This window comes from Colius striatus, chromosome Z, assembly GCF_028858725.1.
Source record: "Colius striatus isolate bColStr4 chromosome Z, bColStr4.1.hap1, whole genome shotgun sequence".
Lineage (NCBI taxonomy): Eukaryota > Metazoa > Chordata > Aves > Coliiformes > Coliidae > Colius > Colius striatus.
This window is the reverse complement of record NC_084790.1, coordinates 62,643,253-62,670,124: the sequence shown is the minus strand read 5'-3', so window position 1 is coordinate 62,670,124 and position 26,872 is coordinate 62,643,253. Positions and strand designations below refer to the sequence as shown.

Here is a 26,872-nt window from a genome sequence, read left to right as displayed (position 1 = left end):
AAATATTCTCGTCCTAGTTGATTCTCCAAACTTGAATAAACTGAGATCAATGTGTGTTTCATTTTGTTTGCTAGCTTCTGATGTGATAGAGATTATAAACACAATGAAAAACTGTCACGTCTTTAAAAAGCTCATTTATCTCATTGCTAGCCCTCTTAAACTACAAGATCTGTCACAAGAAATTACCTATATCAGTATGTTAAGTCTCATTTTCACACATTCATCTTATTTTGGACACTCTTTATGGTGGGATCAAGGTGACAGCAGAGTCCAGGTAAGATCTTACTGGCATCAGTAAGTCTGGTATTTTTTAAAACTTCCTTCACAGCATCCTTATGCAAGAAGGCTGGTGGCTTGCCCATAGCAAACTAAAATTAAATTCATTCTGTGATTTCCCGCTGTGTCATTCTCTCATCCCAGCATTGATTTGGAGAGCTTGTGGGAAAGATAATCTAGTATCCATTTGTGTTGTGTCAGCACAGTGGGAAGTGCAAAGGTCTTTTAATAATTAACTATGAAATGACAAACTTTGCAATCGAGCTTTGAGAATGACTACGTCAAGTGCCAAGTTCATTCATCACTCGAGAACCTGCTGAAGTAAGGTGTCCTCACGTGGAAATTCAGAGAACACTGATGGTCTTATCCTTGATGTACATCATTCTGGCTCCACGGAGTCTTACTCCAATATTCTCACTAGAAATCCTCTTAGCATCTGTCCACGATGTACTTTGACTCAGGTTCTTGGAGCACAATATGGTTCTGGAAGTGCAGTTCTCTGAGTAAATAAAATTAATTTTTCTCTCATAAAATTTCACTTACCTGAGGCTGTTTTCACTTTTTCTATAGACCAGCTCCATTGAATGAGGCATTTGATTGCGTTCTTCTGGTAGTTCTGGTACCTCATCTGGCATTTATTTTCTATTCCTATACTGTGTTTGCATGCAGTACAGAGGCCAAGGACTGAGAAAACTGTCTGAGAGATTCATCTTGGCTCACAGAGTATAATGGAAGAGGTGAAATGAAGCATTAACTGTCACCTCAGAATTCATCTTTGAAGGTTACAGTATTTTAAAATTAGGTCTATTCTTCTTGAAAAAGTCCAGTATCTTTCCTAGTGCTCCAAGCATAGAGCAACAGGTCAAAAGCTGACAGTAGCGTGTGGGAAGAGTAAGTTTACAAGCTCAGTCTGTAAATTAAGCTTTAGAAAATGGTTGCAGGCTATGACTTGTTTGCAAAACTAGCTGCCAGACATTACTCGCCATGTAATGCCAAAACCCTTGTCGGATCTTCCCCTACCTCCCAGCAAGTAACTGGGATCACCGATCCCCACTGGCTTTTGCTCCACGTTTTTGTGGCTTTTAAACTACGGCGGACCCACCCCTGCGGAGAAGGGAGGTGGTGTCAGGCGCCGGGGGGGGCATGGAGTTTGGAGCGGAGGGAGGGGGCACTCTGCCTTCCCCTCGGCCGGGACCACAGGCATCTCGCTCCCACCTCCCTCCCGGCGGCGGCGGGGAAGAGGGGCGGAATAGAAAGTGGACAGCCTGTCCTCCCTCCCTCCGCCGAAACCACTCCCCGAAGAGAAAGTCACCAGGGGGTGGGGAAATGGTGACAGCTCCAGGAAGCCGTCGGCGGCACCGGGAGACGCGGAGGGGCGGCATCCCGCCGGGTGGCAGCTCGCCGCCGCCGCCAGCTCGCCCGCCGCCATGGACTCTCCGCAGCGCCCGCCGCTCACCCACGTCTTCAAGGGGACCTTCGTGCACTCCAGGCCCGCTGCGCCCATGGAGATCCTGCACGGACACCTGATGGGGGTGGACGAGAGTGGGACGGTGAGCGCGGGGGGCGAGGGAAGCGGCGGTGCACGCGCGGGCAGCCGGGCCGGGACGCTGGCGGAGATGCCCGAGATGAGACGCTCCGCTCCGTTCCGCTCCGCATTGCCGGGGAGGTCCCGGGTGTCCCCCTCTCCCCCGGGGTTTCCCAGCACCGGGGGAAAAAATGACCCGTTTCGGTCCCGGGTCCCGCTGCGGAGGTGACGAGGGTCAGGGCTGTCTCCGCTGGTCTGTTGAGAGAAAGTGGAAAAATTTCGCGCTCGGAGGACCCGGCGCCTGTCGGCAAGGGAAGGCAGATGCGCGGAAGGGGGTTCTGCGTTTGCAGGAGCTGGAGGTAACTGGAATGGCGCGTTATCACCATGTCACGGGTCTTCAGGTAGCCTACATCTGGTTTTGAAGCATGCCAAAGGTTTCCGAAACAGCAGCACGCCTGGACCAGGCATTGTCGTCGGGTCCTCTCCGTTTTCTTTCAGTTTCACAATCAGGTTTTCCATTCTCTTGAGTATCAAACTTAAGGACTGTACTCATGCACATCTTTCTGAATGAGGCTGTTTTTCCCGTGTCACAAGAAAAAACATGGCATGTACCCACAGAAGGTTAGGTAGATGATGACATTGGGCGTTAGTGCTACAAGCCGAGTTTTAAAACAAGTGTTGCACTTCCCAGTAATGCAGGATTGATTCTAGCAGGGGGGCTGTATCATTTCCTTAACAATATTACAGTTGAAACTCAGTTTCACGGTGCCCATTGTGTAGGTAGACTAGCAGTTTCTTAAAGAGTTGGTAACATAGATAGGTACTCTGTCTATAGTTAAAAGAAGGGTAGTTTTCTTTCTTGCAGCTAAGTAACAAGCTTCAGTGTGTCAGGCTTCAGTAGCACTAAAACCTACGCAAAGCACACTTTGAGACCTAACAGTGCTTGTTTTCTCTGTTCATACAGGTCCAATAGGGCCTGTTTAAACACAACCCTCTTGCAGATCTTGAGGAGTCTGCTATAAGGCATAGCAAAGTCTATTAGAAGCTGTATTTTGATGTATGGGAGGTGAATAAGAACTTACATAACTATGTATTGGCTGGTCTCAGCTGAAAACAGTACAGCTGGATGAAAAAAATTATTTGCTTTGTGTAACTTGGGTGCAGGAGACAGAAACTCATATCCCATTCCACTCACTGTAACAGCGATTTCTGGAAAGAGGTCCCCAGTCAGCATCCTTTAAGTGACTTTCAAGACCTTTAAGTGATTTTCTTGAAAAACTGGTACCTCAGTAAACAATACCTAGGGACTTAATGCTCTCAGTCACTCTAGTCAATAGGGATTCACTGGATATTGTTTTCCACACATAAACAGTCACATTCCCATGAAGTTTGTTTTTTTTTAAAAAAAACCCCAAGTATTAAAACTACAAGCTCCAGAAAAGGCATAAAAAGAGCAACAATTGTGGAATAAGAGTTAATATTGCCAAGTACTGCCAGACATAAGTGATTGATTCCAGCCAGCTGGTATGGCAAGTGATGTATATGTGCTAGTTGTACAAGGAGGAAGGCATCAAAGCCAAGTTATTTTCAGTGAAGTGCTTGGGAGCAGTCAAGGTTTACTGCATCAGAGTTGATGCATAGTTTAGTGGGCCAGGTATGCATAGGAAGAGGACCTTTGGGCATCTCTTGGAATAAAAAAAGGTCTCAGCTAGGCACCAGGGTAGTGAGGTCTCAGCTCCTCATCTTTCAGTCCTTTAGTCCCATTACAAGTGTGACACATCAGGACTGATCGAAGTGTTTGGGTGCTGATGTTAGCAGCAGTTGGTCCTCGTTTTGTGATACATCTTTCCTAGATGTATCTTCCTTCTTTCCAAAGTGGAAGCTCTTAGTCTTGCCTGCACAGTTCTCTTGACTCTATAGTGACTCTCTTGTAGAGGTTTTTCTTGCTCTTACAGTGTTAAGGTCCAGAATTAATTTAAAGGACCAATAGACCAGGTTGGTTAGCTTGAATGTACAAGCAAATACTTAAGCAAATGTCTAAGCCTGGAACCTCAAAGACCTTAAATCATTCAGTGTTGGAGAGATGGCCAGACCAAATGCACCTGAAAGAAATGACGAACATCTCTTGGATGACTAAGGAGTTCTGTTGGGAAGTTTATTTGAAAAGAGTATAGATGTCTTGCTGATTCATCCGTAGCTGCATTAGACAACAGTGGACCAGGTGTCAGGATTGATTTCATATGTCCAGCTCACTTGAAACATATTTTCGTCACTCTTCCATGATTTCAGTGTTTTATTTATCTGCATCCTAAGAGTATATAATAGCCACTTCTTTTCCATGGCAACGCCTGTTTCCAGAATTTGCCATCTGGTGTTTCATGTTACTCTCTCTCTTTCCTTTTTTCTTTTTTTTTTTTTTTTCTTCCCAGCAGCTCTAACATTACTCATTCTGCATCCATTTTGACTCCAGCATCTGAATGGCATTTTCTTTATTGCTCATCGGAAATTTCGGTAGGTCTATATTCTAAGCCCTCTGCAGGTATATAGGTAATTAAGCTGGCTGTATTCCTCTTTAGAAGGAGAGAGATGCTGCTTCATGTGAAGTATTAATGGACTGCAATATTCTTGCTAATTTTTGCCAGTGTGGTATGGTATGGTTTTAATTTTTTTTTCTGACTAAAAATTTAAAACATCTGCTCTTTAGGTAATGTAACTCTTATAAGCCGTATGTGTATTTTAATGATTAGGCAACCAAAAACTTCTTGTCTACAGTTCAGTAGCCTTTGCTTATTTTTTTCTGTGGAAAAAATAGAGAATGAAAAAGGAAATGTTATATACATTAAAAAATGGGCATGCAAACAACTACTCAACAGTGCTCTTTAAATCCTCTTGATCTTCCTCTAAGCTCCTTCATATTGCCTTTTTACAGCTATTTGATCTTGCCTTCATATTTTTTTTTTCAGTTGCTGCCTTAGAAACTGCTGTCACTATGAGGGTCTTCACAGGAGCAGAAAGATGCCAATAGCAGTAAGGTCACTCCCTTGAATTTAGAGGAAAGAGCTCTTATGCCAAGTTAGAATACCATGAGTTGGTTTCTGGCAAAAACTATGATTAGGTAAAGACTCCTGAAAGCCCAGGACAGGCAGCCCTTGGCTGAGGGAGGCAGCAGGGTCCTATACTCTGGCAAGTGGTGTAGAAACCTGGATCGTGCCTGGATCCTATAGCAGACATTGCAGCTCCTAGATTCCCATTCTTTATTTTCTGGAGAGTTGTCATGCCTGTCATTGCTGGAACAGAGAATTAAAGAGCTGAGGATTCAGCTGCTGAGAGTCATGTTGTAGATTAAAATACCATGGAATTTTAAAATAAATTGAAGGTGTGCTAACATTCTAACATGGCAACAGAAACTCAGAAGCAGTAGAGTTGATGTCCTCTAGAAGTCAGATGAAGCTGAGTCAGCTCTAGGTTGTAGTTTCTTTGAAATAAATAGAAATCTTAGATATACTTTTGGTCTGTTCCGGAAAATAAAAATATTATCCTCATTTTTACCTCATTTTCTTTTTTTTTCTAGAACTTGTAGAAGATACTAACATTAACAACACAATCAGAAAATCAGGAGATTCTTAGCTCATTGCCAGTCAGTCCCGTGCAAGACAACCAATTTGGCCCATGTCATTTTGAATATCGTAATTGCATTCCAATAAGGCTATTCCAAACCTCCACCACAAATGACCATACCATTTCCTCTTGTCCTATCACTTATTACTTGGGAAAAGAAAACAACATCCATCTCACTGCAACCTTCTTTCAGGTAGTTGTAGAGAGTGATAAAGTCTCCCCTCAGCCTCCTTTTCTCTAGACTAAACAACCCCAGATCCCTCCATTCACCCCTCATCAGACCCTTCATCAGATGTGATAGTCCAGAAGAATAAGTATTTCAATGCAAACCTATCACCTTGGTAATAAGTGTGCAAAATCTATTTTAAGATATTATTCATTTTATCTTCAGGTAAACCTTATATGGGATGCAGTTTTGAAGTATCTAACAATTTTTTCTCTCTTATAGATTGTGTTTTTAGAACAAACTGATCAACAAGAGCAACTGGCTAAGAAGTGGGGATTCAAAACGTCTGACATACGAGAGCTGACTAACCAGTATGTTTTTTATTTAGATTAATTTCAGCAAGTGCACTTTATTTTTTGAGAGAAGTAATGCAGATCTCTGTGAATACATTTTGCCACGGAGCACATTAAATCCAGTCTCTTGGACAGAACTCCCTTTCAGTTCTATGAGAACTCTTAACCCAAGAGCTGTCTGCTCCCTTGATGAGACTTGGAAGGTGGATGATCTCTGTGCTTTTTGCATTCAGTGGCTTGGGACTGCAGCCATGGCTGAATTGTGCAGACTGAGTTACACTGCAAAGACCAAAATCCCATTTTTAGCTTTCATACTTGACCTCTTCTGTGCTTACAGAAGTAAATGACATTCTTTTTTGAGATTTTATTTTATATCCATTTTGTTAGCAGTGCTCCATGCCTAACTAACTCAAAACTCTAGTCTCAGTAAATGTAGGTAACACTAAAACTGCAGGTATAAACCTCAACAGTCTCTAATAAAAACTAAGAAAAATTAGATTTAAACACTTTAAACAGAAAGCCTTGGATTACTAATTGTATTGCAGCTAGAACATTTTTTCTTCAGAAAGTGAAATCCCCCACCTTTCCAGTGAAGTGAAATAGTTTTGGATTGTACCTGCCTGCTTTGCATGTAGCAGCACAACTGTACTTGACTTCTGACTTAGAATTCAGAGCCGCAGCATTGTTTTAGTGTTAAGTTCAAAAATCTGTTTACTTTGTTGGGAGACTAATCATTCAGAATATATGAGTCATCAGTTGTTTTCTTCAGTTGAAATAGCCTGAGGAAAATGGAAGGTGCTGGAAATATGGATTAGATTGAGAAAGATCTTGCAGTGTTTCTAGCACGCAGGAAAACAGGAAGAAGGGTAATCACAAAGACATGAAATCACTGTTCATTCAGAGTCAGGAAGAAGGGGCGTGAAAGAAATTTTATACTGTATGGAATTGAAAACAAAATAATTATAACAACTTCCTGGTGGTGCCGATATATTCATCTGTGTTATTGCATGAACACTACACAGCAACAAACAATCTTACAATTTCACTGTTCATTTGCCTTCCCTATTAAGATACTGAGCAGAGATTTTTTTTTCACCACAATGTGTCTGCATTTGTAGACACAGTGATTGTTCTTCCATTAAAGCTTGAAACTGATTGATGGAATATATATATATATATATATATATATATATATATATATATATATGTAGAGAGAGAGAGAGAGACGTATATAATATAGAGGAAAACTCGAGATACAGAATGTCCTAGTTTTGACTGGGATTATTTTCCTCCTAGTGACTGGTGCAGGGCTGTGTTTTGGATTTAGTGTGAGAATAATGTCGTAACATGCCAACGCTTCAGTTGCTGCTCAGTAGTGCTTATCATAACTAAGTGAAAGTCTGTTCAGTTTCCCATGCCCTGCCAGCAAGCAGGTGCACCAGGAGCTGGGAGGGAGCATGGCCAGGACAGCGGATCCCAACTAGTCAAAGGGCTCTTCCACACCACAGGACGTTATGCCTGCTGTATGAACTGAGGAGAGTTGGAGGGCGGGGGTGGATCACTGCTCAGGGACTGTCTGGGCATTGGTCAGAAGGTGGTGAACAATTGCACTGGGCATCACTTGTGTTTCCTGGATTTTATTTCTCTCTCTTTTTGTTTCATTTTTTTCATTACTGTTATTATTATTTTAATTATTATTTGTTATTCCTATGATTACATTTTATTTTATCTTAGTTATTAAACTGTTGTTATCTCAAACCATGAGTTTTACTTTTTTCCAATTTTCCTCATCATCCCATTGGGAGTAGGAAGGAGTGAGCAAGCGACTGTGTGGTGCTTAGTTGCCGGCAGTGGTTAAACCACAAGAAAGTTACAGTTTTTGACATAAAATGGCCTGGCAGCTAGACGCATTCCAAATATATCCCTACTAGGGGTTAAGACTATGACCAAATATCTTTTCAAGTGGCTTCTACAGTGGAGTAATTGTAGCTATTGTGAAGTGAATTTATCCTTTTTTGTTGGTATTTATTCTGGGTAAGTATTAAAGAGGATTAGGCTCATCATGCTTTTAAATAGCTATATGTATCTGCTACATGTATCTGTGTAAAAGTTATTATTCAACTACTTCATACTGTAAAAGGAGTATGGGTAGAGGTATGGTAGGAGTTGATAGGCTGATGTTGAAAGAGAAATGTTAATCTCTACTTGCCATTTACTCTGGTGAATTTGCTCAAATATACTGTTTAAAGCAAGATTACTTTTTTGGAAAATTTTGTGATAGTTGAAACTCTAATATTTTTTTTTTTAATTTCCCTAGTGAATTCTTCATGCCAGGGATGGTTGATACACACATTCATGCCCCTCAGTATTGCTTTACTGGTACAAGAGTAGATCTACCTCTTTTACAGTGGTTGACTACCTACACATTCCCAACAGAAGCCAAATTCAAAAACAGTGATTTTGCAGAAGAAGTGTACACCAGAGTTGTTGTAAGTACTGCAAATGGCATTTACCTACTTTACAACATCCATAATTATGAAATAAATGTGTTTTCAGAAGGTCAGCAGAAACAGTAGAGTGTGTTTTAATATCATGAAAACCAAATCAAACCAAGAGTACAGCCACTGTTCTGCCAGCCAAGGTCATCCCCTACTAGTTGCAGTCATATTCTGTTGTTGCTGGTAAGAGTTCATTTAATCACATGGTTAAAGCCAAACTTGTTTATAATCTTTTCTAATGTCTGAGTACAATGACCAGCATTTAAGAGTACACTCAGAGCTAGTGTAGCCAGCAGGTGCTGACAACATCGATGCAGAAATAGCCAAGCATGGTAAAAAAAAAAATTCAGAGGATGTTTCCTATTCAGTACAAAAAGCCTCTATTATTAAATTATTTACTGCAAAGACTATCTGAAAAAGAAAAGGCTTCTCACAGGCAACAAATTTGGGGTGTTTTGGAGTAATTAAGGAAGACTTCTGTACAGCTGAGGTCCTTGTAACAGGGATATCTTTCACTGCAGGGGCTTTAGATGAAGTTTGTCAGTGGTACAAAGAGAAAGACAGACTGTGTTTTAGCTAGACTGAGCAATAGTTCTGAGCAACATAAAGGCTTTAAGGTCAAATTCCACTTGATGAACAATAAGCAGCTAGGTCATGTTGCATAATACTGATTTTGTCCTGTAACTGAAATGTATCCTGTAATATATGGACTGAAATACCTTCAACAAATTAAATTATTTGGTCAGCATAAGTTGTCTTGCATTTGTCTAATACTATGAAAACGTGTTGTCAAAATAATAACATAATGAATCTGAAATAGTTATTCTGTCCTTGCCACACTTTTTTAAAATACCCACTTTCTGCCATCTGCCATAATAAAAGCATGTAGGAACAGCTTAGTCATCTGCAGGGAGCAGATATTACATTTTATGTATCTTTGTACTTTTGGAATTGCAAGGAAAACACAGTGTTTTTTTTCAAGTCAATATTCTGTTTCCAATAAACACTTTCTGGACTTGGTGAAATAAAAAATAGGTGAAATTTGACAAATTTTATCTGGAACCTCCTCTGATCCCTCAGATTTTAGAAAAGTCTTCATGCTAATGTTTTGGTAGCAGAATGTTTTTAGATTTAATTAAACAATGATGTTAGGGATCCGTAAGTAGAGATTTCTGAGCTATAAGAGCTGAAAAAGACAAAGGTAGTTTGTCTCAGTATTTTTGTTATTTCTTGTGTCTTGTTATATTTGAGACTAATTTTAGGAACCCTTGAACACATATTTTAAATTATCAGCTTTAATTTGAGTGCTGTGTGGAAAAAGCAGAGCCTGTCTTCATATTTGTTAAATAATTAGCTCTGTTCATTCTTGAAAATTGTGTTAAATGTCCCATGTGGATAGATGGTCAATATAGTATGCATTCATCCCAAGATCAAGTAAAGCTATACATTTCACTCAGACTTAGTGTAACTTTAAATGTCTCTTCGTGTGTTGTGATGTCCTCCAGAGTAATATGAACAGGTATCATAGAATCATAGAATGGTAGGGGTTGGAAGGGACCTTTAGAGATCATCTAGTCCAACCCCCCTACAGAAGCAGGTTCACCTAGATCAGGTCCCACAGGAACACGTCCAGATGGGTCTTGAAGACCGCCAAGGAAGGAGACTCCACACCCTCCCTGGGCAGCCTGTTGCACTGTTCACTCTCACAGAAAAAAGAGTTTTTTCTTATGTTTAAATGGAACTTTTTGTGTTCCATCTGCTTCCCATTACCCCTTTTCCTGTCATTAGATACAATAGAAAAAAGAGATGTCCCAACCTCCTGACATCCACCATTTAGATATTGGTAAATATTAATAAGATCCGCCCTCAGTCTCCTCTTCTCTAGACTTAAACAGTCCCAGTTCCTGCAGCCTTTCCTCATAAGGAAGATGCTCTGGTCCCTTGATCATCTTGGTGGCCCTGCACTGGACTCTCCACAAGTTCTCTCTCTGTATTGAGCTGAGGAGTCCAGAACTGAACACAGGACTCCAGACGAGACCTCACCAGAGCAGAGTAGAGGGGGAGGATCAGAGCGAACCAGTCAGCCACCCTCATCTTTCAAATGATGCAATTAAATGAGTAGTTTAGTTACACTCTGATAATTTCTTGGTTTACTTTTACCTTGAAGTTTGTTGCTTTTATTCAGGGATAACAAAGGGGTTTAATACATGAAAGCCTGGCTATTTTTGCCAGCCACATCAGATGGCCAAATGAAAAACACTACTTCTACTCCAATGATTTGCTTTGCTGATATTAGGTAAATAGTGCTTCACTGTGAAAATTGGAGAGTCTTTCAAAACACAGAAATAACATAAATGACTGGTTGTTTGTATTTCTAAATATAAGTCAGAATTCACTTCCAGTTTGAGTGAAGGAAACAGACTGGTTTCTATGGACTTAGCCATTGTTTCTGGATTTGGAAAATAAATTTTTGTAATTTATTAACACTCAGACTTTAAAAAGCCATTATGAAATTAAAAATCTATAATTTACCTTCCCACTTCATTGCACAGTTTCACAATAACTGAATGTTCTCGGAGTTTGAAATCAGACTGCCAGTTCTACATTTTGGCAGCTTGACTGTTTTTTTTTCCAGACACTTGAAACTGATTTCTTTTTATAGAGACGAACTCTAAAGAATGGCACGACTACAGCTTGCTACTTTGCAACAATTTATACAGATACTTCTCTTCTTCTTGCTGAAATTATAGGTAAGACTAACGTTGAATTCTGAAGGATGTTGTGCAGACTGTGTTAGTTGAAGGAAACAAACCTTAGGAGTTTTAAACTATCTAGGTCTTTCTATTAATTTGTCCTTCATTCACTGTATCTGTCATATGGTGACCCCCAAATCCACCCTAATTTCTCTTGTTAGTTATTCTTTTTTACTTAACTGCCTTTCTCCTGCTCTTGTTTCTACTAGTCTCTTCTTTCCCAAGTCAGCTGCTGGGTGAGCTTGAATTAGGTCTGCTGGAGTTGCTCTTCAGCTGCAATTCTCTGACTCTTTCTAGCCTTTTACTGCTTGAGGATTAAAACGCTGAAAGAAAAGAGGTGCAGTCAGTGAATTAATTTCCTGATACTCAGAAATTTCAGTTGTGAATCAATGTCAAAAATCTCCACACAACCTCCAAAACCAGAACAGTGGGACTTGCCTCAGGATCTACCCTTCCCTTCTGTTCAGCACTGAGTGAACAGAAGTGAGCAGTTGCCTGCTGTTAGAGTGTGTTGTGATTCTTGCAGGATTTCTCAAGGCTCAGGCAGCTCCCACAGCAGAGGAGTTTAATGAGAATTTCCATTTCCAATAAAAAATCCTTAGTCTTTCTGATTCTATAGGAAAACCTAAATCTTTGAAGTTGTTGTGTTCTACAACTCAGACAGCAAAAGTGGACAAAAGAGATCTAATTTAGAAACAAGTTTAAAGGCTTAGCATTTAGTTTCGTATACATGCCTTTTAAGCCTTGCACATGAGTTTTGAATCTTGACATGGATAAATCCCAAGAAAGAGGCTAAAAGTAGCTCTATTAATTTTCTCCATCCAGGTACATGTGGGAGGCATGTTAGGAAATTCATTCCTTTTTCTTCAGGAGAAACAGTTTGCTGAGATCTCTGTGACTTTTCTCAGCTCAGGGTAATCATCCACTAGAGCTACTGTACTTTGATGCTTGTTTTTCTCTTTCTCTATGTCCCAGAAGTCTTCTTCACATGCTACTACTGTGAATTCTGGTTGTGGTTAAACTACAGTAGTCTAGTACTCAGTTATAACATTTATAAAGTTGGGTACTAATGTGGAAGAGAGCTCCTTTTTTAATGTTGTTGGCTTTTTTGTTTCCCATTTTCACCCTAAAAGTCATGTGCACGGCCCCAACTCAAAGATAAGAAAAAAGCATGAATTCTGTTTGTCTTCAAAGAAGTTGACTGGGATGGAATCTGCTATTTTGATTTCAGTACAGGCTTTGATACCAGTTTTGAGAACCAATGATTCTGAGTTATATATTCTTATGCACCTCAACAGATAAGTTTGGCCAACGAGCATTTGTTGGAAAAGTCTGTATGGATATCAATGATAGTCTACCACAATACAAAGAGATTACTGCTGAATCTGTCCAAGAGACAGAAAGGTAAGGTGATTGAATTGATGGCATAACCTTTAGAAATAAGACATTTTTGTGTGTCTGAAAAGTGAATATGAATCTGACTGAGAACTTACAGGTACACATTTATTAGGGATGTTTTTTAAAATTCTGACAGCATTGTTTCCTACAGTTCTGGCAATTCCTGCATACACAGCTGCTGCACAGCCCAAGCAGTTTCTCTCTAGCTCTTCCAAAGAAAGGGAAAAACTACAACTCTAAGGTCTGGAGAAAGTATATGTGTGGTGGTGTCCTTTTTCTGCCTCTTCTTTTTCCCTTCAAAGCTCTGTGTGTGGAGGTGATGTGACCTGATGTGAGATGGTGGGGTGGCAACTAGTTCCTTAACGCTTACTAATTTCTGAGCTGTTTTCTTGTCTCATTTAGGATGAAGCTTTATTCAAGTTGTAGGAGTCAGTTTTCATATATGCCATTTTAAACACACTGTGGTTCTTCTGTTGTCATGCACACCACTGGTAAAAAGTCTATAACTTGCAGATGAGTGAATGAAGGAAAATCAAATTAAGGCAATGCATATGGCAGAAGGGATACAAAACTGCAGTATGGCAGCCTACTGGTTAAGGTTTCTCTTGTCTTTCGTATCCATTCTCAGAAAATACTTAAGCAAACACACAGGTTTTGTCACGGGACTCTTTATTTACTCATATGAAATTTTCAGTTACTGTGCTGAAAAACATCTAACAGTAATACAGACATCTTATAGTGCTTATGTGAAATTGCTACCTTTTTTTTGAATATCATGCTAGAAGAATGCCAGTGAAAGTTAGAAATGGTCATGGATTTCTAATGGTGTTTGCATTTAAAGACTTTTTAGAGTAGTATTATTCATTTGCACTCTACTAACTTAAGCTTTCCTTCATGTAAATCCACAGTTTTCGTAATACAATGTGAGTCCTGCTGAATGGGCCCAAAAATTGCAGAATTTCGAGTTCTGGTATTTTTTTAAGCTGCAATAGCTTTCTTTTAAATACCTGTTTTGTGCCTCTGATTTCCCTTCTCTTGTGACTGTGTCAATAACAAATGTTTCTTAGCTTTGAATGAGAGTGACACAAGTACTCCAGAGTTGTCTAGAGGAGTGAGCATTGTGTGTTTGTGTGTATCAGAAGTACTCATCAGGCCTGAATCACAGCAATACAATTGCAGAAGGATGAAAAAAACTCTTCCTTTAAGACGGCAACCTTTTTTTTTTTTTTTCCCTTAAGGCACTTAAGAAATATTTTCTGCCACACTGTCAGAAAATACATTATGCTGATTTCAGTTTTTTTACAGTTAACCTCTGGAAATATTTATAGGTATGGAAATACTATAAAATTCAAATGCTTTGCATATAAAATCTAAAATCAAGTTGCAGGGGTTCTTCTTCATTATGCGAGATGGGAGTGACCAGACACCAATATGATGTGCATCGACTCCAAATTTATTGCCACATAATCATCACTTATATACTTTTTCCAAATGCTGTATACCTGCTACAATTCATGACAATTAGTTAATAATAAGGATCACGTGCTATGCATAAGGCCTCAAAGTTTCATTTTTGTAACAACTTAAGATACCAACCTCATTGTGTTAAAACACCACCCTTATTGTACTTAAAATATCAACCTTATTGTGCTTAAAATATCACCCCATCTAATTGGCCTTCAGTTAGTTTTTTCTCATGCTAGACTATGGTTATGCTTACCTTACATTTTACTTAACTTTGTACTATTGTTAATTACATATATTGCAATTTGTTAGTCATGTACGTGCAATCACACAATGCTTAATTGAATGCTGTATCCTGTCTTATTGTTTTGACCTTGGCTCTGTTACAGTCTATCATTTTGGTTTCTTCCCTGCTCAAGCTTGCTGTCACATAGGCATTCTTTTCTTTTTCTTCTGCCAAAGGCGATTAAAAAATGAACTGCTAACTTTCTCCGTCTTTGTCTAACTCCATAATGTTCATTATAGCCCAGGCCTCAACATCAAGTGAAGAATTTGACTCTTGAAATCAGGTCAAGAATTTGAACCATTCTGCTGCAAAGTGTTGAGTAAAGAGTTAGGGAACTGAAATCTGGAATACCTTACATACTACTAACAGTTATAGTCCTCTGGAAAGAGGATCCACTGTTACAGAGACAGTGCTTTGGGTGTGAGCCGTTTCCTCATAGAATAGTACATAAGCCAACAAAGTATAAGGTGTTTTGAGAAAGATATTTCAGTTTTGAAACAATGCTGTCACTGCTCAAAGGGCATGAAAAAGAATGAAAACAATCTTCTGGATGTTTTGGGTTATCACCTGAGAGTTACACTTGCATTACAGTTTCTGCTCCAGTGAATATTTTATCACTGTATCAGTTTAAACAGTATAAGGAGAGACAGACAGATACTGCCTAATTCACTTTGCATGTTGGCTCTCAAAGTAAGATAATAGTGGGGTCAAACTCCTTTAGTCATTGCACAAGTTGCTTCAGTCTCTCCCTTTCAACTGGTGATCTAGCAGCAGTTTCAGTGTTGGGAATCTATTCTCCGTCATTACTTTATTTTACATCTGAAGGTGTTTGACAAATTCAATTCAATGTTTGTTGTGCCCAAAATTATGTGTTTTTCTGGATATAAACTGTGACATAAAATTCCTCAGAGATCCTGTCCAGAGCTCATCTCAAACTAGCTTTTGGAAATTATTTGCATACACTGTATATATGAGATTTCAAATAATTTTTTTCCTTCAAAGTCAGAGGAAGTTTTATTTACTTATCTGCATTATCCATATTGACTGCTTGGGGGTTTTTGTAGAATTATCTGAGGAAGCTGCTTCTGTTTAACAAAGTAAATCTATACTGTATTTTGCACAAGCAGATAATCTATATGATAATATTAATAGAAACATTTCCAGAAAATCAAGGTCCTTTAAGTGAATCAGGATGTGTGCAACTACTGTTTGTGCGGTGTGAAATGTTGCAGCATCTTTTGAAAATAACATTTTAAATAACAGAATATATTTAATGCTGTAATTTAAATTTATGGACATATAAATTTAAGTGGGTTTTTTTTCTCTAATGTTGCTCCTGTAGCTGATAGTTATATTTTCAATGAACTTAATGTAATGTGTGTTTGGTTTTCAGTGAGAACTCAGAGTAATTACCAAGTGTCTAATGTTAACTATTGCAAATGAAAAAAAAAAAGGATATTCAGGGTCAAATTAACTGCTAGTGTAATTTGGTGTTACTATCCGGACTTTGTTGTGTTATTGTATTTATTTTATATCAGAGTCTGGCCCAGCTATTCACAAAAAATTGTCTATGTCTGAAATGCTTAATAGGGTGTCTAAGTAAATATTTCCTGTATTTTTCTAAACTTGTAACAGATTTACAGCAGATTTTTTTTCTTCCCTTTTTCAGGTTTGTGAAAGAACTACTGGAGAAGAAAGTAAGTAGTATTCTCCTTTGTATTCACTTCTGTGTTCAGAAGATGCAGTGTGAATATATGAAGCAGTTAATCCTGCAGACAAACTGCTAGCTTAGTGACAAATCAATAAATATACATCTTTCTGTGTAGTAAACATACACCATCAATGTCTCTGCCAGACATCTTGAGTGACAGACCTGTAGCAGTGTAAATTCAGTTCCATGTGTAATGTTTTGTCTATGTTCTCTGTTGACTTAAAAATATTTGGCTTTCTAGAAAGGGCAATTTTCTGTTAAAGACAGGTGGAAGTCAGTCACTCTGTGATGTATAAATAGACTAGTAAAAGAAGTCCTCACCAGCAGAAATCAGTAGTTTTACATCACAGTTACTGTCCTTTACCAAATTAGCATTTTGGGTCAGCATATGTCTTCCAGTGTGTTTCTGAAGAGATCCAGGCTTACTCTCCCAAGGTAAAGACTGAGGTTTGTACTTCTATATTGTAAGCCAGGATACTTATAAAACTTTGCTTTCAATGGCCTAATTTGTTGACATTTGTATCTCAAAATATTCAAAAGCAGACACCTAGAGTTTAATGCCTGAATCACATGTATTGGTGGAATACTTTAGTTAATCTGGAACAGTCCTGAGCTCCTTTTATTTAGGAGATGATAAACTGCAAACCACCAATCTCTTGCTACCACCAGTCTTCCTCTCTAGGGAGTATAGGGACAGTTTGTTGATATCAGGAGTGGAGAAGATTAAACAGTTTTGCAGAACTTGTTTTGCAGAACTCTGCAATTTTGCATCATTATGTCTTTGATATTCATGGAAGTGGGAGTTAGAAAAATGTCTGGTTATTCATTCTGATGCCAAGGGTAGAGATATTAATTTGAATAGACATGTCCACTCTCTTTAGTGACCATGAAGGATTAAGGAGTATGCTTCTATGCTATGATACTTCTATGCAATGAGACTTCTATAACTTCCTCTGACTTAGTTCTTGTAATGCATACTGGACTGTCAGCAACGACAAAAGGGCATCCAGTGGTTTTCCTGAAGTCTGGTAAAATCTCAGTGACTCCATGAATGAGTTCCAATAAAAAGAACCTCTTTACTAAGGTTCATTAAAAATGCTTTCAGAAAAACTTTCTCTTGTTTCTGTGGTGAAATTTCTAGTAAAAAAAAAGGAAATTACAATATGCCTTAATTTGCATTGGCAAGGATTCAGTGAACAGTAGCAATGGAGACAAATTGTAGTTGCTATGTAAATGTTTGTCATAATTCTGGTTTCTGATACGTAGATGCAGACTCTCAAGTATGCCTCTTAAATCTTTTCAGTATGCAAGGGTTCAGCCTGTAATAACCCCCCGTTTTGGCCCTTCCTGCTCAGAGGATTTGCTGTGTGCACTTGGCGATTTAGCACAGGCTCGTGATCTCCATGTGCAGGTAAGCTCTGAGGGCTGTCTATAATTTAATTAGTTTGGGTAGATAGCATACAGACCATGGAGTTTTCATAATTTCAGTAGAACAGTTAAACCACATTTCTACCTTGGAGCCTGTCTTTTTAAATTTCTCAGAGATTAGTAATGGCACTGTGCAAGAACACTGTGACCTGTATGGGCAATGAGAGGGCTCATAGCTGGAAGGATGCACAGTTAGCAAACACTAACACTTGGTCAGCAGGAGACCAGCACCTGTTACGGGAGGTTAGTGCAACCCTTGGTTTGCTAAAGGTTGCTCTCTCTATTACAAGGTTGTTACATCTGTCTCTCTGTCCTCTGCTGTTTCTGTACACAGCAGATTTCCCTAGATAAAAAGAATTGCTCATCTTTGTATCTTATTTAATGTTGTTAATACAGCTGTAGGATTTCCAGTGCAATGAAACTGCTGTGTTTAAAAAAGATCAATTTTAAAGCTTACAAGGCTGTTGGAATGTCAAGATGTTTCTCTTTTTTTGGTTATGCAGTTCTAGGCATATACTGTTTTTAAGCAATCCTACATCAGGAATTTTTGTCATTGCAAATTGAACATTTTGAAAATATATGCTTCAATGATCTGAGACCAGAAATTTATCAGCCCATCTGAAGATACATGGAGCAGATACCTGTATGTTGCCCAGATTCCAGGGTCCACCCTGTGGTAGGCTAATTATCTCTTCTACCTCACAGTCATATGTATTATTTTATTTATTATTTCAATATTTTTCAAGTACCAAGTGGACTGCTATGTCGCTAAACCCCTGGATGAGCTATGCAGGCTTACCACCTCATATCACTTTTAAAGGAACAAATGGAGCTACTCTTTTCAGTCCCATGGACCTCTCCAATGAAAAGAGAAACACGAGGACTAAATCTAACCATAGGCTTTCCAAATACTAGGTTCTATCATTTTGTTCAGCACCAGTAAGTTGCTCAGAAAGTTGTAATGTCATACGTAATGCTATTTAAAGCACTCATTGCTATGTATTTCCTTATTGCAGAGCCACATAAGTGAGAATGAAGAAGAACTCAAACTTGTGGAGAACATGTTTCCTGCCTACAAGAATTACACTGAATTGTATGATAAAAACAAGCTGCTTACCAGCAAGGTAGCTGCATAAAAACTTCTGTAGTATACTTTAGGTTTCTCCATGTAGAAAATATGATGGTTAGCTGTAGTTACCTGAAAAGTTTGTATAAAAGTCAGTGGCATCCAGGAGATATTAAATTGGTTTTATGTTTTTGGTTGCACAGGTGTAGGTTCAAAGTATTGGAACTTTAGACAAGCCCACAGAGTCAAATTGATTTGAAATTATAGGAGAGAATTTTCAGAGGCACAAAGAGCAGCTGGGAACTCCTTGAGAATTGGCTGTTCAAGTTCCATTTGTCTTTGAAATGGGCCTCAGTAAATTACTGTTACAGTCCTTTTTACCTAGGAAATCGCTATAGGCTACTTGAGTATGTACAGTGTTAACTTTTATTCTCTCACACAGTCCTGTTGCATCAGTGTACTAAAGAGAATATTAGTGCTACAAATACATAGGTCTCAATTCTGACACATTTCTATATGTATACCACTGAAAAAGGCTATTGAAAATCAGGATTAGTGTGCATCCTGGTGCTGAGCTCCTAGTTGGTTGAGTGAGTGTTCTGTTAAACACGAGCATGATAAAAGCAAAGACATTCCCCCTCCCCAACCACCCAACTACCTTTTTTTTAATGTTTCAGAAGTATGTTTCTCAAAGCTGTGGCTGAAATATTTCCTTCTTTTCAAGAAGGAGAAGTACAGGTCAGGAGAGATATGGTTCATCAGCTACCATGTATGTCCTTAACTTAAGATGTGGCTATTCACATTGCATTTTCCATTACATTTGAGCTTGATGAGCGGAGATGGCAAGGGTATAGTGCTATTAGGAGAAGCTCAGCGGAAAGTTTCTCTGTGGTGTTCTCTTTTTTATCAGCAGATTGCAAGGCCTAACAGAGCTCTTGCTTTTCTCTTTGAGTGGGCATTTGGCATATGAGGTAATTCCAATTAGATTTGTTTGGTAGCAATTAGTTTGTCTTATTAAACGGTACTATCCTATACTTCTGTGTTTTCCATGTATTGCCTGTGAACTTATTTTTAAAGCCAACTTTGTAGGCCAAAAAAAAAAGTCATTAAGCAGTTGAATAAAAAATTAGATTATTTTAATCAAAGGATATTCTATATCTGTCTATGTATCTACCTGGTGCAAACCTTTATATAGACAATGGGAAACATGGTAAGAATACATATATCTTCCGTTGTATGTGATGTACTCCTAGCCTCAGCACTTAATTGTTGTGTTAGTTTCAAAATATAAATCATAAGGTTACCACAGTGCTGCAGTGCTAGGGCATCTGGTATATTCTTGCTTTTTGTTCCTTGAAGTTCTTCGGTCACAGCAGACACAGCAAGAGTCAGCACCCCATCTTCTTATATTAATAAATGAAAGAAAGCAGAGGGAGTGATATGTCAGACATAATGAAGTTAATGAGAGTTTCTCCCCTGTTGATTTTAAGAGTTTCATTCAAGAAGTGCACTAATTTCCCTTGATGGAAACAAATGTCGTTTTGGCTATTAAAAGCAGTGCAGCAAAGATCACAGGCACTGAAGTAAATAAAAAATATTGGGTAAATTGGTAATTCTGTTTTTCTGTAGACGGTGATGGCTCATGCTTGTTATCTTTCTGAAGAAGAGCTGAAACTTTTCAGTCTTCGTGGAGCTGCAATTTCACATTGCCCCAATTCTAATTTTTCGTAAGTTAAAAAATAAAAAAAGGAAAAAAAGGGAAAAAAAAAAGCGCATGATGTACAATTACATAAAGCCTTTGTTCATGTAGTACCCTGAGTCCAGCCTACCATTACAAAGCTATGTATATGATGCTCGATTCCACCAGAAGTGACGTATGGAATTGCACGTGGCCATTCATGCTCATGTGGACTGGCTTGTCAGTTTTCAGCATAATCTCATATATATATATATATATATATATATATGTATTTAAACTTTGTTTCTTTTATCATTTCTGTCAATGGCAAATTCAGGCTATCTCCCTTCCCCCCAAAGTATGCATATGTTTTGGTGAAATGGGAATGGGCTATATAGCTTTCTTTCTGTTAAGCAGAAATGAGATATCATCTGGTATCCACCCAGGATACTGTACTAAGTATTAACAGTCATTTTGCCTTTAACGAGTATCTTGTTTGTGATGACTTGCTGGACCTCATGAAATGACCTGGTATCTCCTGGAATATACTTTACGCAATTGGATTTTTTCACAGGTGCATTGAGAGCTTGTTTTCAGCATATAACTATAAAACTGTGAGAGTTTTGATTGAGAACTGCTATTATTTTTAGTGATTAAACACCATCTTTCAGATGTATGAATGCAAGTGCCCCATCCCAGTTCAGTGAGCTCAATGTTTTGCATATGGTTCTGAGAGCCTGTCATGAAATGGCTCTGCAGTCCTCGTCTTCCTGAACTTTCTCTATGTCTGTCACATAGAACACATTTCTTTTCCCAATACAGGTTGCGCAGTGGCGTCTTAAACGTACAAAAGGTCCTGAGACACAACGTGAAACTTGGTCTTGGCACAGGTTAGTATCGTAATGTAAAAATGGTTTCTTTTTGGAAACCATTAGGAGATACAAAAATGTGCCTACTTGTTTGTATTCAAAAGTCAATGTTATCACCAAGTTATGGACCTGCTTTTTCCCCCAAGGGAAATCAAGTCTAGAATACTGAAATCTAGAGCTGGACCAAAAGTGTTTAGAAAGAAAATAAAAAATGAAGGTTTTGCTCCTGTTGTGAGAATAAACAGGGCTTGAACAACTTTTCAGGCTTCTGGTATTCTGTGTTATGTTCTATTTACTGGACATTGTATGTGAGAGCACCTTTATTAAGAATTATGCATGGCAGACACAGAGCTTGGTGATAAAATTTTTGTAACTTCTTGCCACTTTGAAACATCAATAAAGCTTATAGAAATTTAAGCCAGGGAATTACTTCCAAAGCTCTAAGAGTCTGATCCCCTCTAGATGTTGCCGGTGGATATTCTGCTTCTATGCTTGATGCCATTAGGAAAGCAATGGTGGCATCTAATAGCCTTCAGATCAATAAAGTGAATGAAACCGGACTAACTCTTGAAGAAGCTTTTAAGCTAGCCACTCTGGGAGGAAGCCAAGGTAAGAACAAATTCTTCAGCACATGCACAGAGAACTACGCCTCTTTTTAATACTGTGTCTCTCTGCCTTTAAAAAGTGGCTAAGCTCACAGATTTCTGGTGGCAAGCCAAAGTCTAAAACAATATCTCTGCTGGGCAGAGATACCCTGCAATCTCTCATACTCATACAAGGCTCATTACAGGGAAGTATTTGTATGGATTTTGAGAGCATAATAATAATAATAATACTTTAATGATTTTTTCACAGTTGTATACTTTATTTGCAAAGCTTCTTAGACTTCTTAGTCATTGCTGCTTGTGTGTTTACTACATCAGTTGGAGAGACTATTTTCTCAGCAACTAACACTTAGAGGAAAAGCTGTGCAATTATTATAAAATCATGCATCCTGTTTGTCATCTGTTTCTAATTTTGTTTCTGCTTTTTGAGCTCTCAATGAGGCAGTTTGTCATCAAAACATCATGCAAATCACTCGTCAGCCAGAGAGAAGCACAAAGTTCAAACAGGATATGTACCACAGTTGTTGAAGACATCTGCAGAATATAGTCATGGACTATATTGCTTATTCTAGTTGAGTGGCATATTTTGTCATGATCATTGTGCACATACTGATTCATACAATTAGCAAAGCTTTAGCAGAATTTGTATGGTTTAGCAGAGAGGAAATCCATACGTAAATAAAAATTTATGACCATTTCACTTAGCAGAAATTAGCTCACTACCTGCTAAAGAATTGGTCCCAAGCCTTTTCAGTGTAAAATTTTTGGGGTTCTCAGAAAACACCATGGAGAAATCTTAATGGAAATTTTAAAGTAATGAAAATATCATCAAACAGGCCTTCTCAGGACTGTATTTGAATTTCTAGAGGGTGTAATGGGGAAATAGAGAAGACAGAAAGTGGGCAGATATCTCTTCAAAGAAAGAGGTATCTTTTTCCTACAATATACAGTGTTCTCATAAAAGGTGAGAATAAATTAGCTGAGTTTTGGAAAAGAAGACTGACAAAAATGCCAGACTCGTGTAGCTTCCTTTTTCATCTATTCTTGTACTTGCTTTATCTGGGTTATTAGGTTTACTTGGTAATATGTTTGTTTTATTTATTGATATTGAGCTGTTTTATCGTTACTGAGTCACTTTCGAGGGCAGAGCATAAATTATTGGCACAACCTTCCAGTAGCCTGAACAAGTATAGTTTGTGGGATTTTCAGTCAGCAAGTCATTGCGTTAATATGCTTTGCTGAGACGCTTAAGCACTTGTCACCCTCTTGTGTTTAATCTGAAAATTGCAGTCTGCTCACAAATTTGAAGGATTATGAGGTCCTTTTATTTGAAAATGGTAGATAGTCAAAGTATTTCGCCATTTGGAGGAGTTTAAACGTCTTTAGGATGTTGTGAAGTTGCTGAAGGGGAAAGTTGATTTAATGCACAGATACTTTGCACAATTCAAAACAACCCAAAATCATTTCCAAGGAGACACACAGGCCTCTCATTAGGTATTCTAAGTGCTTGCAAGCACTTAGGCAATGAACATGAAACTGTAGATTTCAGTGCTTATGCGCTTCAGAACCAGAGGTTGTAATGAAATAACAGCTAAATAACAAGACCAAAAGACAAGCTTTACAGGTAGGTATGAGGCCTTCAGATATGGCTGACTTTTTTCCCACCATTGGTTATCCTCTCCACGCACCTCTTGTATTATCATACTATTATGTGTTACTATTCTAATAGGTCTATATAACCTGTTGAAGTTGTTTAAACTGTTTAAACAATTTAATACTGCCTTGGCAAGGTTAGCATTATACACTTTACTATTTCTCTGAATTAATTTCATTGCCCCTTTTAGAGATTTAATACTTTTGCAGTAAATACGATTGTTACTCCACTTTAATCAGTTAGAGGCCTATAAATCCAACCTGCAATGACAGAAAATCAAGGGAGATCATGCAAAGAAATAAAACTTGAAGAGAAGGCTTCAGATTGTTTTAGATTTCTTTTACGCTTTATACATGCTTTTTGGAAGTTCACCAAAATGTACATAGTTTAGTTGAGAAGTTGCTTAAGAACTTAGATGCTATCATGCTCACTGGTGAGTTTGCTTTCATGCTTTTCCCTACAGTACTCTAAATTATTTTGGTTTTTCTTATGAACATCTCAAGTAAGTTACCAGGTGTTTCCTCAAGGTAGAAAGAGGTTTGCACTGAAGATCTATCTGTGATTGTATTTTCTTCCTCAGCTCTAGGACTTGATGATGTGATTGGAAACTTTGAGGTTGGCAAAGAATTTGATGCACTGCTGATCAACACGAAGGCTTCAGACAGCCCTTTTGACTTGTTCTCTGCTGATAATTTTGAGGTAATCAGAACAGGCTTAATGACCCCAAAATTGACTGGAAAAGAGGCAGGGAAGGTCCATGGTCCAGCCAGAATAAGTCTAGTTGTTCCATAAACAGGAATAACCAGTTTTACTACACCACTGCTGCCTGTGTTTCAGACCAAGAGGTCCAGTGGTTGTTTCTTTGTAGAATCTTGCTGTCCTCGGTGACAGTCCCATGTCCCCAAGGATAAAAACGCATGTAACATTTTTTAGTGCATGTATTACTGGGCCAAGGTGATAAGAACTTGACTCTTTGCAGAGACAAATGACAGCCAGGAAAGGACAATTTTATTTAACTCAAGTCTTTGAATTACTCAAGTCTTTGAGTTAAGACTCAGAAGTGAGGACCTGTTTCCAGACAAAGACTTGGTTGCTGTGACTGAATTGCTATTGTAAATTTAAACAAAAGCACAAGACATCTAGTTTGAGTTGAAAGCACAATTTTTCTGATAACATATAAGCAGTGTTGGTATTATGCTATGGCTACACCTTGTCGTACAAAAACCTTTTATGATTAAAAATGGTAATGAACAGCAGTTACTTGAATTTACTGATGTGTGCAGCCTCGCTATCACCATCTGTATTCTGAATGTCACCATTTACTTTGAAACAGATAAAGGAACAATTACTTCACCACTTATGCTTGCATTTCTAACACAGTAATCTAGATTAGATTAAATTCTTTAAGTCTTCCTCCTGATTCAAATACTTCTGGAAAAAAAAATCCACTTTAAGTGTAAACTTTTTAATCTAATTTAGCAGTTCTTAGGGCTTGAAAAATGCTTACAATTTTGTCTTATTTTTCAATAAGTATATGAATTGAGAATTCTAAAAAAGGAAGAAGTATTGGGGTTTAGGGATGTATTTGTTTACACTGTCAGACTTGTGCAGTGCTTTTTTTCTTGAGACATAAAGCCCTCTTACTGGAAGTTGTATATAAGAAAACATGGAAATTAAGTCACTAGGAATACTTGGGAAAGTCATTTTTATCAATTACTTCAAGCTTCAAATAGTTATGATCTGGGATAGCAGACAGTGCTTTCTGAAATTGTTCTTCTTATTTTTTGTAGGACACCCTCCAGAAGTTCCTGTACTTAGGTATGTTCACACACACAAAAAAATCTTGTTTAATGCATAAAAAAATGCCTAAATTAATGTGGAGATTAATGATAATTTTGTTTATACATAATTTAAAATTTACTTGTTTACAGTAATGAAATACATTTATTTGCATTCTATGAAAACATGACTATGTCATCGCTATTAATATTTAGGTGAATTAAACATGCTTTTATTAATATTTATTTATAACTACAGGGGAAGAGTTAAGTGCTTTAACTTTTGTTCTTTGAGACAAAGCTAAATCATCAGTTTAACACAATCAAATGCACCAAGTTGGTCAGATTTATTCCACATCTATCTATATCTACAGTAAAAGTTGAGTCATATTTCACTGTAACATAACACCAATTCAGAACCAATACAGTTCAGAAGAGCTTCTGCAGACCAGTTGCTGTTGTAGATTTTTTACTCTCAAACAAGATGTCACTTAAACAACAACCCACCCAAGCAATCCCACCGCTTTAAGAGAATAGATAATCTTTGTAGGGCATCATCTGGACCACGAATGTGGTGCTCACTGTGCTGTTACATTTGAAGTAACCAGCGTCAGCTCTGGCCACATTTGTGTCATTTTCTCATTATGTCTTTGCCTTTTTGAGAAGCTGGCTGAGGCAAGCCTGTCATTGCAAATGATGTATTCCAAAACTGATTGTCTGGATTGCGTGATTTTCACTAATGAAGTCAGTGCATAAATATATGTGCAAATCTCTGTTTTGAACCTGTTATTTCAGGTGACGATCGGAATATTTCAGAAGTGTATGTGGCTGGAAAGCAAGTGGTTCCATTTTCAAGTTCAGTATAAATCCATTTTCCTTTTACAAAATACTCTGCGGATCACTCTGCATCTGATTCAGAAAAGGTTTATCATACACAGTGCCTGATCGTCAGGAGTGACATCTCGTTTTTGTTTAATGCTTTAAAACTTGCAAACGTCAGAAATTTTGTCAGATCTTTAAAGAATTACTTCACCAAAATTGTCACAGTTCTGGAGGAAATGGATATTTACATTTCTCTGTAAAAATAGCATGTGTTCATTGATAAGGGATTCGGTGAATATGTTAATTAATGAAGACACCTGCTGCTCCTTTTAAAAATAGTGTAGGAAGCATTACAAAGAGCAATGAGACTCTCATTATCTATAATGCATATAAATTAAGAAAAAAGAAGACAGTGCTACTAAATTGGTCCCACAGACAATATCAGGGAGGAATGCAATTGTCATAATATTGTCACCAAATACAGAAAGATCAATGATGTTTTGGGACATTTAGAACATTTTTTCAGTTTTCTTTAGAAGCTTATTTTTTTAAAGTAATTATTTCCTTTTTTTAAAAGAGAAATTAGGTTAAAAGTGTTTATTTATAAATAAATTAAGGTCCTTACTATCAAAGAGATAGTCATTTGTAGTGAGGAAGAAATGAATTGATGGAAGAACCAAATGAGAAATTAGGCATTAGTCACAGGGAGGTAGGCTGGGATAATGGAAGGGCTGCATCGTTCCATGGTGCTGTTGGCTGAAACTGCTTTTCCACGGATTTTGTTCTTAAGTCTAGAAGGAGTCAGCCTGATCTTCCACCCACGCAGTTGAACTACCTTCAGCTGAGTGACAGCGGAATGAAATGTGTTATATTAGAAGCAGGCACTGAAGATATCTGAGAAGGCTACTGGTTGGCAAAGAAATT

The 26,872-nt window shown here is 38.1% G+C and overlaps 1 protein-coding gene across 2 annotated transcripts; it reads left to right on the top strand.

Moving 5' to 3' along the window:
• The first annotated feature begins 1,650 nt into the window (after nt 1-1,650).
• Nucleotides 1,651-26,447, top strand: GDA (guanine deaminase). 2 transcript variants are annotated; one of them, XM_062018296.1, is made up of 15 exons: nt 1,737-1,826; nt 4,765-4,828; nt 5,868-5,956; nt 8,256-8,427; nt 11,099-11,186; nt 12,488-12,593; nt 16,007-16,034; nt 17,352-17,459; nt 18,493-18,600; nt 20,172-20,269; nt 21,043-21,110; nt 21,552-21,698; nt 23,929-24,047; nt 25,139-25,166; nt 25,922-26,447. In XM_062018296.1, the coding sequence occupies exons 2-15, from the start codon at nt 4,817-4,819 to the stop codon at nt 25,990-25,992; spliced, it is 1,242 nt and encodes a 413-aa protein (XP_061874280.1). In that variant the 5' UTR covers nt 1,737-1,826; nt 4,765-4,816; the 3' UTR covers nt 25,993-26,447. The 2 variants fall into 2 exon arrangements, with proteins under 2 accessions (XP_061874279.1, XP_061874280.1); XM_062018295.1 differs by lacking the exon at nt 4,765-4,828 and having other exon boundaries at nt 1,651-1,826.
• The last annotated feature ends 425 nt before the right edge of the window (nt 26,448-26,872 follow it).

Excerpts from the sequence above, each read along its gene's own strand:
- GDA (XM_062018295.1), top strand. The coding sequence starts at position 1,704 with ATGGACTCTCCGCAGCGCCCGCCGCTCACCCACGTCTTCAAGGGGACC. Across the intron at positions 12,594-16,006 it reads TCTGTCCAAGAGACAGAAAG|GTTTGTGAAAGAACTACTGG; the intron begins GTAAGGTGATTG and ends TCCCTTTTTCAG. Across the intron at positions 21,699-23,928 it reads CACTCTGGGAGGAAGCCAAG|CTCTAGGACTTGATGATGTG; the intron begins GTAAGAACAAAT and ends TTTCTTCCTCAG.